The 13700-nt window shown below is 37.8% G+C and overlaps 1 protein-coding gene across 3 annotated transcripts in view; it reads right to left on the bottom strand.

Annotated features, from left to right (window-relative positions):
* The window catches only part of NHSL1 (NHS like 1), a 133152-nt gene that overhangs the window by 62861 nt on the left and 56591 nt on the right, over window positions 1-13700 (bottom strand). Inside the window, exon 1 of one of the 3 annotated variants that reach the window (XM_012748042.3) lies at window positions 1945-6601. The exons of the other annotated variants lie outside the window; for them this stretch is intronic. Within the exon in view, the coding sequence (XP_012603496.2) occupies window positions 1945-2002 (58 nt within the window). The 5' untranslated portion in view covers window positions 2003-6601. Of the gene's footprint in view, window positions 1-1944; window positions 6602-13700 lie in introns of those variants that run through there. 3 annotated transcript variants of the gene reach the window in all.

Genomic DNA, 13700 nt, shown 5'->3' with positions numbered 1-13700 from the left:
TACCCATTTCTACAACATAACATGTACCAGGAAACTAGGACACAAGCCAGATTCACAAAGTAAAGTGGAAAAGCATGCATGAACTATTGAATCTATTTGAACATATTTTAGATTAACTAAACATACCCCACAACACAGTTATGACGGCTGTTATAAAGATGAAATGAACTAACATGCATAAAGCCCTCAGCTCAAGAAATAACTCATGGAAAAGCATGGTGGTGGCAGGAAGAATGAAAATTATTGTAAAGGAGCCCAAACTTCAGAACTGTCACTGAGGAGGAACTGTGCCTTTCCCTGCCCCTGTAAATCTGGGCCACGGGTTAGCTTTCATACCATATACAAGCGGTCCCAACCTTCTTGGCACCAGGAACCATCTTCATGAAAGACAATTTTTCCATGGACTGGGGACAGGGTGGAGGAGGGAGAGGGTTTCAGGATGATTCAAGTACATTATATTTATTGTGCACTTTATTTCTATTATTATTACATTGTATCATATAATGAAATAAGTATACAACTCACCATAGTTTGGGGACCCCTGCCATATACCATCTTTTCTACAGCTACAAATTTTTACAATGCTATGAATCCTGAAAAGAATAACTCATTTTTTAAAGGATCCCACCTGCTCCATAAATTGCTAAATAAGAAAATAAACATTGAGAGCTCGATATCAAGTTAAAAACAGAAATGTCCTGTGTGCTTTCTGCACATGATGTTTGACAAAAGCAGCATGCAAATTAGGCACCCAGTATTTCACACAATCTCTTGTTAAACAAATGCTTTGCATGGTGCATATAACTATCAATCTTAACTCATAAAATCCACAAAGACTTAACTGACTTAACTCTCATTTGTGCTTCAGAGGCTCTAGCTCAGGGGCCACACCTGCCGTGTGTCCCCTAACGTGTATCCAGAGTTCATCACAGTGTTTTATGCTGGCGTCCATTTATTTTAAAGAGTTACCATACTTAACAGTTAAAAAATACTGAAAATTGAAATGTTTCCTATTTGCCAATTAACAATCAAATCTAAGTAACGGCATTCGTGACTGTGTCATAATCACACCATTAGCCCCAGTGTACAGCTACCAACTGGCTTCTATGAAAGAGCAGTTGTGTCTTCCCTGGTGTACCTCCCTGTCGCCAGGGCAGATTTTAATCTGTCCATCCAAAAACAGCCTTCAAGGGAGCTGCAGAAAATGAGCCCAGAGTGCTGTTCTTTGTTGCTTCCTCCAAAGCTTCTCTTACCAACGTCCCTACTCATGCACATGTATCCAGTTTAAGTTATTAATCAAAAAGTTAAACTAAACCACCAACTACGCAAAAACAAAGCCGTATAATTATAAAAATTAAATTTTCGCAGAATGAAGAAACACCTCCATTAAAGAAATTTAAACCAACACTAAGTACACAATGAAGCCATGCCACAAAAGCTTTGTACTTTACAACAATCACTGATCAGTCTAGACAGTTTGTCCGCAGGCTCTTAAACGCATAACAGAGAATGCCAGGGAGTTTTAGGGGATTATCCCCACTAAAAATATGTGATATATTACACAGAGGTTCCCTTGCCTCAGCTGCACATTTGGCCAAAGAATCAAAAAACCACACACTGTGTACCAAGGGAAACATAAGTTAAATATGAGAGTTTTCCTCTTCCTTCAAAGGACTTCTTTTGAGAAGCACAAAAGAAGTGAATTCACTTAAAACCCCAACCATAAATAAATCAGACGTACTAAGATCACATAATACTGTCCTAGAGTTACAAAAGTCTGAGGTATTTAAACAGCCTGGTATAGAACAGGGTTTAACTCATGCCAATTACGCTTTTTCACACTCTAATTTCATTACACAAAAGGATGAAGTAGGACATAAAACACACACACACACACACACACACACCATACAACAGGTACTGTGGAGAAAAGGAACTACTTACTTTTCTTCTTAAAAAGTTTAATGAAAGACTTAATCTTTGTGTTGATGAAGACCACCATTTCCAGGACGCCTAAATAGGGCTTAGAAATTTAAATCACATTAAAAGCTCAGTCCAGCAGGCAGGTGGCAAGCTGCGTCCTTCTGCTCCAGATTGTAACTTTTCTTCCCCGGGTCTCATATCCTCAGACATCTGCCCAAGCTGATGTAACTTTGAGGTTGAGCTTATTGTCAGGCAGTTACAAACCATTAACAGTCCTTGAACCTGAAAAACTCCCACTGAAACCTAATCTTTAAGGCTGAGAGCAGCCAGTGACATCGTGCCACAGAAAGAAAGGGAAAGCCAATCACGGTTCTTATTTGCATGACAGCCACATCAGGCTTTGTGCCTTGGTGCCCATTCATTCGGTTTCTCTCCAACAGATCACAAGTTTCTCCTCTCTGGAGTCTACAAAAATAGTGCAGATTTTCCTCCACAGAAGTCAAGATGAAACAAACGTGTTCCCTATTTCACTAGGCCACTATGAACTTCCAGATCTTTTTATAGGAGCCGACAAGCCTGAGAGCAATTCCAGTTAATTCAGGGTGCATGGGATTTGAACTGATTTAGGAGGGGGGAAAAAAGCAAAACTATTGTTTCCCAACCACGCCCCTAGGCTCTGCCTCCCATACCAAGGGAACGTGTACAAGCAGTAAAACTTCAGAATAGAATCTCCCAGGAGCTGCAAATTATGACTTGGGTGCATTTTTGTGCAAATTAGGATGTCCTGCCTTCCCACTCTTCACTGCCCATGATTGAGAATCATCATTGTATGTTCCAAAGTGTGTGCATATTTACATTTAGCTGCCACAACTCTCAAAAAAAAAAGCCCTAAAATATAATTCCCGCTTCCAAATGAGAAATTAGATAAAGTATCCTAATTATTTTAATATTTTAAATGTAATTCTCACCATAGCTCCCAGTTTTTAGAATTCCACAATCGTCCTCTCCTCATAGTAGTCTCAGACACACACTACTTGAGTTACTCTTTAACTTGAATATACTGTGTGAAGTTCTAGTACCTTTGCCCATTTGCAGTTAACCACAGAGTACTGGGAAAACACAAATAGAGAAATCAGAAATGGGGTAATAAATAGGCATTAGAGACATACTCCAGTAGCAAAGGGACAGGAACAAAAAGAAGAACACAGATCAGGAAATACTATGAAGAAGGACAAAGGAAAAAATGCTTCTCACATCTCACCCCAGTTCTACTTCATGGCCAGACAGTTTTGAAACGATTTAGACAACCTCTTATTTCATAGCTTTGGGCCAGACTTACAACTGAATGGAAAAATGTAATAATCCACTAATTCAAAACATTTAGTTTGTAACAAAGGCTCTTAGTCAAAGAATAAAGTTTATATAAGGGGCTCTCTCTAGGGAAAGCTTTTGGCATGATTCCTTCTCAAATCTTTTTATCCCCTTAATCTTATTTTTTGAAAACAACAAAAGCACACCAAAAAATAAAGAAAATAGAAATATTACCATATTACCATGCATATTATCACAGATTTCCAATTTGTCTTCTTTCATCCTATGCATAACTTTAAAGCAATTAAATTGCCAGATGGCAAATGAGAAACAACTGAGACTGTACGTCAGATTCTAGAACTGCCTTAAATTGGTGGGCAAAATTCCCCTTTGGAAAACAAATTTATCTGCAAGAGTAATCTCGCTCTGCTCTCTGCATCAGAGACAGGGAGAGTTCTGGGCAGAAACACTCCTACTCATAATCCACAAGTGTTTCAGGTTAAGTGTCACCATACATACTTCCAGTTGAAAACAGAAACTGTTCTTTCAAGGAAACAAGCACTCACTATGCTCAATCCTCCACAGCATGTAGGTTTTCATGTACTCAAAAATGACATCTCAACATAGACTCATTCATTAAAAGATAAATATTGAGCACCTATACTACGAATAAGTGCCATTCTTTCATTCAGGTGGGATAAATCATTGGACAAAAACAGGTGAGATCCAGCCCTCATGGAGCTTACATTATTTGACAATAAGTACAATTGCATGGTATATCAGAAGGTGATAAGTGCAACGGACAAAAGAAAAAAGTCGAACAAGATAAAAGAAGGGTTGAGGGTTTGAAGGTTGTAGGGTGGCCATGTTGTAGCATTATAGGAGTCAGGGTGGTCCTCATTGAAAAGGTGAGATTTGAGTAAAACTTTGAAGGAGGTGATGGCAAGAAAACAAAACTCTCAAGATGAATCGTTTTAAAGAGGGAGAGGTATTCTTCAGGTTGTGAGACACATTTCCAATCCACCAGGACTAGAGAAGCGCTCTTCCCCTCTTAGAAAATGAACTGTAGTAAGAGTCACAGGTGGAGTTATTTCCTTTCTCACTCAATATCATGTCTGATAATAAGTGGCCACAGTTGTAGAAAGACAAGGCCACTACAGTTGGCCCTTGGAATCCGTTCTAGGTCTCGCACCTCAGATACCCAAATCCATGGATGCTCAAGTCCCCAATATAAAATGGTGCAGTATTTGCATATAACCTGCACACATCTCTCATATACTTTAAGTCATCTCTGGATTACTTTTAATACCTGATACAACGTAAATGTTATGTTACATTGTGTTGGTTTTAAAATTTGTATTATTTTTTATTGATATATTGTTATTCATTTCTTTTCAAATCTTTTCAATCTGTGGCTGGTTGAATCCGGATGCAGACCCCTTGGACACAGAGGGCTGACTGTATGTGAGTGCACACCTGTCAGTGGGGAAGCCAGGGGCAGGAGGCGGCTTCCGTCCCAGCATCCTGGGGCATCTCATGCTCTATGCACCTATTCCATGCTGCCTCGTAACCCCATAAATCCAGATCTTTGGGTAATAAACCCAATAAATTATCACATTTATTGTGTTGCATATTAAGTTGTATTTTATAAGAGTTTATTCATTATAAAGTTTTCCCCAATAATACTGTCATCTCTTTATAACCTTCATATACGCATGAGAACAGGGAAGTATCTTCATCATATAATTTGCATGCCTTAATGTCATGGTTTGTTTTTTTTTGAAGAGCCACATCTTTATGGAAGTGGCTAGTATTTTAAAATTGTTCGATCCAGGCCAGGCAAAGTGACTCACGCCTGTAACCCCAGCACTTTGGGAGGCTGAGGTGGGATGATCACCTGAGGCCAGAAGTTCAAGACCAGCCTGAGCAACATAGTGAGAACCCATCTCTTAAAAAAAAAAAAAAAATTACAAAGTTAACAGGCACAGTAGCATGCACTTGTGGTATCAGCTATTTAGAAGGCTGAGGTAGGAGCATCACTTGAACCCAGGAGTTCAAGGTTGCAGTGAGCTGTGATGGTCCCACTGCACTCCAGCATGGGCAACAGAGTGAGACCCTGTCTCTAAAAAATAAATAAAATAAAATGATAATAAAATAGAATTGTTCAATCTGTTCATTCAATAGAAAAGATATAAATCCATGGTACTTCCTATTCCAACTTCAGCCATATAAGAGTAGCAACAGTAAAAAGAAAAACCAAAAAAACAAAAACAACAACAACAAAAAACCCAAACAAACAAACAATAAAAGAGTTCTAATATTCTAGACGTGGAACCCTTGAGAGCACATCACAGTAAAGAGCTCAACTGCCAACTCTGAAGCCATCCTACTCAAGTTACTAGTCATTTATTAGAGAAGTGACTTTTCTATGCCTTGGTTTGCTCATCTGCAAAATGGAATAACAACACTATTTATATCACAAGGTTATGACAACTGAAAGAGTTATTACTGATAAAGTCCTTAGAACAATATCTGGCATGTGGTAAGCATATGTAAGTGTATGTTAAATCGATGAATAAAATCTCAAGAGATTATTAAGCAGCCTGGAGCTTAATAAAGGGTCATGCTTCCACGGAAGGGAATCAGCCATGCAGACTCCACAGCTGTCTTCCTGCTTGTCTCGAGTTAACCTGCCAGCCCCTGAATGACTGCTCTAAATGCCCTGCTTCCAGTTTTTACCCACATATTTATCTTTTCTATTTCCTAATATGCTTTATCTTTTCTATCTCCTAATATTCTACCTCTAAGAGTTTTTTAAAAAAATTCTCAGTGGTCATCAGTGGACTTCTAACTAGTACCAACGGTATTTTTCTTTTTCCTTATCTTTCTAATTATCTTCTTAATCATATACTGCTAACCACTTACCCCTAGAACTCTTCTTCATTGACACTATAGCATGCTAGTTCCTTTCCTATATCTGATTGCTCCTTCTCTGGGTTCTGACACCTCCAAACAAGCTTCAAAAATCTAGTCTTTAAACCTCTGCCCTGTGCTATTTACTTGCTCCCCCTCGAAACTTGAATGATTTTGTTGGTATAAGGCAGAAGTTAGCAAACTATGGCCCTTAGGTCAAACCTAGTCAGCCCATTTTTTTTTTTTTTTTTTTTTTTTTTTGAGACAGAGTCTCGCTTGTTGCCCAGGCTAGAGTGAGTGCCGTGGCGTCAGCCTAGCTCACAGCAACCTCAAACTCCTGGGCTCAAGCAATCCTTCTGCCTCAGCCTCCCGAGTAGCTGGGACTACAGGCATGCACCACCATGCCCGGCTAATTTTCTATATATATTAGTTGGCCAATTAATTTCTTTCTATTTATAGTAGAGACAGGGTCTTGCTCTTGCTCAGGCTGGTTTCAAACTCCTGACCTCGAGCAATCCGCCTGCCTCAGCCTCCCAGAGTGCTAGGATTACAGGCGTGAGCCACCGTGCCCGGCCAAGTCAGCCCATTTTTAAATGGCTGAAAAAAAATTAAAAGAAGAAGAGTATTTCATAATGTGAAAATTATATGCAATACAAATTTCAGTGTCCAGTGATAAAGTTGTATGGGGCACTACTGCACTCATCTCTTTATATACTGTCTAAGGCTGCGCTCTTGGGCTGTAACCACAGAGTTGAGTAGCTACAACTAAGACCATATGGCCCTCAAAGCTGAAAACAGTTACTATCTAGACCTTTAGAGAAAAAGACTGCGGGCTCAAGGCTTAAGCTACTGCCTTTAAACATCCTGTTCAATCTTCATTTCTATTATCATTCACCTGCCCTTTAGTTCCATTTGCGAATCTCTACTCAAATTTCATATCATCTCAAGTTCAATGTATCTATTTTAGGGCAATCTGCTCCCCCATCCTGCTTCTCGGGAACTTTCTTACTTCTGTTATGGCTATAGTTATGTTTTTCAATGAACTAGAAAGGTAAATTGAATCCTCAGCTAAAAATGATAAAACTGAGATTTAGAAGCTAATGCAAATCAGAGCTAAAACAAGAATCTAGGTTTCCTGATTCCTCTTTCATTAGCACTTAACAACTTTTTAAAAGACTTCTTTAGTTAGTACATTTCAAGTTAATATACCTCACACAAGAGTCCTTATTAAGACACATAAATAATAAGGGCAAATCATTGTTGCCCAACAATATTGTCAAATGTTCCAGAGAAAAATATGCTGTGGCATCACTTGAATAATCCTGGTGGCTTATCCTGGTCCAGGATTTTGGAATTCTATTACCACCACTATTGCATAATATTCATATCCTTATTCATAAGGTTTCAGCTCTTTTGCTTAATCTTTCACTGAAATGAAATCGTAATTCTAATCAGCACTTTACATTTTTTTCCAGGCACCATCTGATCACTTCTACAGTTATCTGATCACTTGCCAGGAGTGCGTACACAAAAGTATCCAACACACTAGTAAAGAGACTGAGGAATGTTACGCAAAGTAAAAATCTTTTACTATGCTAGCTATGCATTCATGTTCGATCATTCAATAATTTTATACAGAATACTTATTGGCTGGCTTGTGTTAGGCAGCCAGGCTAAAAGGGAGTCAAACTCAGCTGTTCGCTGACCTTAGGAAATTCACAGGGGATTGGGGGGGGGGTGCACCACAGGGGGACACACCCAAACAGATAAAAATAATAACACAATGACTAAGTCTAGGGAGAGGAATATGACCATGAAGTTCCCAGGAAAATGATAAAGCGCGCCTTCCTCATTTAGAAGAGGACCAGCTATCAGAGAACACAGGAGAAGAGGAGACTCTTAAGTAAAGCACAGGACAGGATGACGCAGGAAGGTCCCCTAACACACCTGTCACAGGAGAGCCCTGTGGGAAGAGGCGGAGCAGCCCCCCCCTCCTTCCTGCCACAGGGAGTGGGCTGTAGGTGGTGGGCAAGGAAATGCCTGCAGGAGTTTAGAAAGGAAAGCTGTAGGGCAAGTGCCCCATATTAACAGATCCCTGGTGCTAAATGGAAAGTGAATGGGCAAGGAGGCAGGGACAGGTTGGGAAAACAGTGTCACAATCCACACAAAAGTCGAGAAGGTTGGAATTCATTCTCAGCTGGGTTTCTCTTTCTATAACTCCTTGGTTAATAAAACCAAGCCAATGTGTGACAGTCCATGGTACGTTTCAGGAACCAACTATACCTAAGGTACAAAGTTTAAAAATTTAAACCCTAGTCATTTAATAAATGACTCTGTTATTGCCCATGCTTTCATCTTTGTATCTTAAGATACACCGTCACTAGTTTTATGAGGGACAAAGATTATATCTTTTAAACCGAAAAGCTTCTTAAGAGCAGAGCTGTCTAAGGCTCCAGAATTCATGGATCTAGCCGAGCCCATCCCCCTCCTCACAATCTACCCCCTCCCCAGTCCCCGCTGACACAAAACCACAGGCCCTCCTAGTGCACTAAATGCACTTAAGGCACTAAAAGTCTTGATTCTGAATCCAAAAACTTTCACAAACATTGTTAAGCAATATTAGTTAAAAGGGAATACTTTCAAATATTGTACACAGGGGTTATATGCAGAAATAAGGCATGTTTATATCATATATATGCACATTCTGAACTACACAAAATTTGAATCCTTGAGCAATTGAAAATGAAACATACAATCAATAAAGATCACTGTTCTTCCAAGTTGAAGAGGAGGGAAGGGAAAGAAAAATCACACAGAGCAGAGTTCTGGTCAGGGCCATGTACTAAATGATCCCCAGAAGCACTTCTCAAAGGAGTTTTAGCTCTTCAAATAGAAAACTTCTCAGCCCACACTTACCTATAAATGGTGCTTTCACTGCTTGTTAATTAGTTTTAGGCCATTTTCTAAAATACAGTTTAACATCTAAAGTGAAAGACTATACATGACTAAATAAATTCAGATGTACTCATCTTTATACAAGTTTAAGATACTTGAAATATAATTTTGAAATCCACAGACACACCCATTCATTCTTATGCTTTTCAGACTATTAGGAGCATTGGAAAACATCACGGCACAGAGCAACACAAGCCTTCTGGGCCAATAAAATCTACAACACCCTTAGTAGTAAGGGATTTGAGAAATCCTAAAAATTGACATCATCTAAATACTCATAAAAATGTCTTAGTCCTATCCTGTTAATTAATCAAAATCTTCCCATTACTTTAAGTTTTGGAGGTAAGAATTATGTTTCATGTTTTTATGAACACTTTCACACTGAGAGCAACTATGTATAGTCTATAATTCTTATCTATCCAAATAACAATTATTAAAGCTCAAAAAAATTAATAACACAGACAGGTAAATTAATACAGTCAATAAATATGTAAATAAGGGAGTGAATTTTAAAAATAGGGCTGCCAGATAAAATACAAGATGCCTAGATAAAGTTGAATTTCAGAAAGATAAAAAATAATTTTTTATATACAATATATCAATACATATATTGAGTGGGATACACTTAAAATATAATTAATTGTTTATCTCACATTTAACTGGGCATCTTGTATTTGCTGAATCTGGCAACCTTATTTTTAAGTATAATTTTTAAAATTTATTTAACTTCATAGGACAGTAAGTGTTTGGAGTAATTTGAAGAAAAATCATTGGTCTCAAGATTTATTTTTAAAAAGTTGACATGATTAAAGGAATTTTTAGAAATCTACAGTAAAAGTCATCTGTTAATACAATTATAATTTGTGGTATTAAAAAATAACTTTAAGAATTTGACACAACAGATCAAAAAACTATTATTATTCAAGACAAACTGAACTGTAGGTTCCTACCATTTGGCATTTAACTGATTAGAAACAAACCAAAAGATGAATTGGTCACTTGTGACTTAAGAACTAATCTTTTAATTTTTGTATCAGCCATTTTTCTTATAAATTACTACTATTCATATCTTAGTATTCTAAGATCTTAGGTATTTAAACCTTCTACCTTTCCTTGATTTACTTGCCAGGTTTAAGTCATAACTGAAGAGCTGCCACATAAGAGGAATATTAGAGCAACCACACAGTGGAAGGACCAGCCTGGCATCTCCCTCACCTAGAAGACACTAATGGTGGCAACTGATAGTAGGAGCCCACTGATGTGATGAAATACTAAGTATAAGCATCACCTATGGTAAATATAAGTTGAACATTTTGACAAGTTAAACTTACCCAGTTTACAGGAAAGAAAAGAGCTAGAAGAAAAATGGAAAGCAATCAGTCTAACTTAAAGTGAGACATGATGCAGTTCTGGACTCTCCAATAAGTCAAGATTAAATAATTAATAACAATAATGGGAATGTGCCAGATTAGAAGAGATTTAAGGAACATTACAACCAGATACACGATCCTGGATAGGATGCTAGTTTTGGATAAGCCAGCAATAAAGCCTTTTTTAGATAAGTGGGAAAATTTGAATATACATGGGTATGATCTCACACTTACGTATTCTAATTTTTACAGTTGCATGATGAGGTAAATACACACATGTCTAAAAGGTAATGCTGCAGAGATACTGCCCACAGAATGAAAATATATATCCGATCCCAGATACTCCAGAAGAATTATTTTAACTGTCCCATGAATTATGTTATTTTACAGAAGTACATTAAAAATCACCAATATTCTAGAACTTCGTTGGTACAATGATCTTTCCTTTCCTCTGCTTCTGAATTAATCTTTAATGATGAATCATATGACATATTAGAAAAAAGACAAATGGAAATCTCTCTCTTCATCAATATGGGGTGGGGGTAATGGTTGGGTGCCCAAAGGGAAACCTTAATAGATGATAATGTATCAATTCTTTAGAAGGAACTTGATCTGGCACCCACTTTGCCAGTTAATTTTGATGCTAGGAAACACTCTTCACTCTGCATGTGTTGAAGCTAAAGGCTTCTGCTGTGGATCCTGGTTAATAATTTAATCCAATACCATTGCTACCATCTGCTCGGTCAATTTCAAAACGTCTGCTATCACTGCGACTAGTTTAGTCAAGCCACGATATTCATGTGACAAATGTTGAACAAATGAAAGGCGAGGCAGACAGAAAACATGCTATGGAAAAAAGAAACCCAAATCAAAAAAGTCCAAAACACAAAGGGAGCCCTGCTGACACAGCATTCGAAGTGCAGCCATGCCTGCGGGGATGAAAGGTACACAGTCCCCCTAGTGCAGGGCTGGGATTGTCCAGAGACAGTCCTGATATAGTGGAAATGAGGTGGGACAGACAGGGGACAGCTTTATGAAGAGGATCAGGCCTGAAGTTGGAATTAATGGTGAGTACTCATATAACATGGGACAGTCAAAACAGGGAGATTTCATAGATCCCCAGAAAGTTAGAGCTGAAGAAAGTCATAAGGAACATTGAATCCAATCCCTTTATTTGACAAATAAGTGACCTGTAGTAGATCACAGAGCTACCCAGCATCTCCTCTTATTCTCCATCTTGCAATGCAGCTTTCTCAATACACCATGCTACCTGCTGCCTTCACTGGGAATGGCCCGTGAGACGGGGATCCAACCATCCAAAACTCATTTCTGCCTCTGTGTCTTTGCACATGCTATTAATTCACCAGGGAGGCTTGGTTCCTGACTGATCTACTCCACATGCCTCTATTCATGTTTCAAGTTATAATTCAAATGTTAACCTTTATAAAGAAGCCTTGCTTGGCAGGGCTTTAGTAACTCTGTATTTCAAAAATATGTCATTTTATTTCAAGGATAACTTCCCCCAAAGTGAACTATGTCCATCTTGCAGAAAGAGCATTATTTCATTAACTGTATCCTCTTATACTTGAAGCAATTATTCTTCATGGCATGTTGTATAGCCCTAATCCATCTACCCAAGTAGTACTGATTCATCTAATTCATTCTCAAAGACTATATTAGGTAAATAAAGGCTCTTTTCAGGAAAGAAAAATACATATGGGTCTAGCACATCTTATTAAAGAAGAGAATAATTTTAAATCGCTTGGAAATTAAAACATATTTTCTGTGCTATTTAAATTTAACATAATTATATACTCTTCCAATTAAGAAAAAAACCTAAAAGAAAATGAATCTTTGAAAAGAAAAAATAAACTGATGCAACCTTTCTTCTAAAATCTTCAGGGAAGAAAAAGAAAATCTCATTTTAGAATGAAAAGCCCAAGTATAATTTCATGATCCTAGAGATCTAATTTAAAAGACTCCCATGATTAGCTAAAGTGCTTTATACTCTGAGCTCTCTTATATTTTTAAAATTGGATATTATCAAGGACCTGCTTGATTAATGGTGTTTTAAAACCTACAAGGAATCTATACTTAGGAGAAATTTTCTACTCAGAAAAAAATTGAGGGCAAAGGAAGACTTTCTAATAAATACCAGAGGAAACTGACAAAATAAGGTAGAAGGTCGCCACCTACAGGAGACACCGTGACACTCAAAGAAATACTGGTTTGTGAAAATGATTCCCGGGTTGTCACTTACAGAAGACCTGAGAGAGAAAGCCCTCTGGTTTGGCAGGCTCTCATTTGTGGTCACGTCTCAAAAGAATACCCTTGTTTCCTTCCAGCTTAGAAAGACCATATTTTATAAACTTTGTGCCCCTTTGAACCTCACTTTTGACAAAGTAGATATCATACCTCCAGAAAGATTTCTGAATATTTATAAACTACCTAGTATCTGTAACCAAGCTCAGATTAAGGACTTATACAAAACATTTCTGAAACAATGATGCAGCAGCAACATTTAACTGAACAACTAGGGCTAAGAGAAAATCCACATCAATTTATAACTAAAAGGTAAAAACCTTACAACAAAGGAATCTGAAAAAGAGTGGTTTCAGTTGGAGAGAGGCTGACCCTGAAATCACACTATCCAAGAATATAAAACATAATTAATTTTAAATGGCCAAAGGCAAATCACATTTACCTTTGTCTGATTTCCTCCCAATTAATGATCAATAAGTATAAATATTTAGAGAAAAAGGACAACTAGGCACATCTTGTTTCCTGTGATTTCTTGTGCTGTTTCACATATGGTTAAGATGAATGCCACAATTAATAGGCTGGTATGCTCCACTGCTTTTGTGGAGAGGACAGTTGGTTCACAGGCAAAATGAAAATGAGACAAATAAAGATAGACCACTTCGGTTTGGTGATGAACTGACTGCAATTCCTATAGTTAAAAGTCTCCAACTGGATTTGGTTTTCTAGTAAGGGAAAGGGTTAGTCTAGGTGAGTATAATATTTTATTTGATAAGTGTGGGTTCTTTTCAAAAAAATTTTTACATTGTCCTAAACTACTGAATACGCAGCAGCAGAATTCTTCAAGCAGCAAAACCATAGTTCCTTATTAAGCACGAGTGCTACCAGGGTTTTGTAATTAGGTTGGAGGAGAAGCATAAAAGCAAAGAAAGTTTGGCATAAAATGCTATCTGGAATTCATCTAGGAAG

The sequence above is a fragment of the Microcebus murinus genome, chromosome 5, assembly GCF_040939455.1.
Source record: "Microcebus murinus isolate Inina chromosome 5, M.murinus_Inina_mat1.0, whole genome shotgun sequence".
In the NCBI taxonomy this organism is placed as follows: domain Eukaryota; kingdom Metazoa; phylum Chordata; class Mammalia; order Primates; family Cheirogaleidae; genus Microcebus; species Microcebus murinus.
The sequence above is the reverse complement of the archived record's forward strand: the minus strand, read 5'-3'. Positions and strand labels throughout refer to the sequence as shown.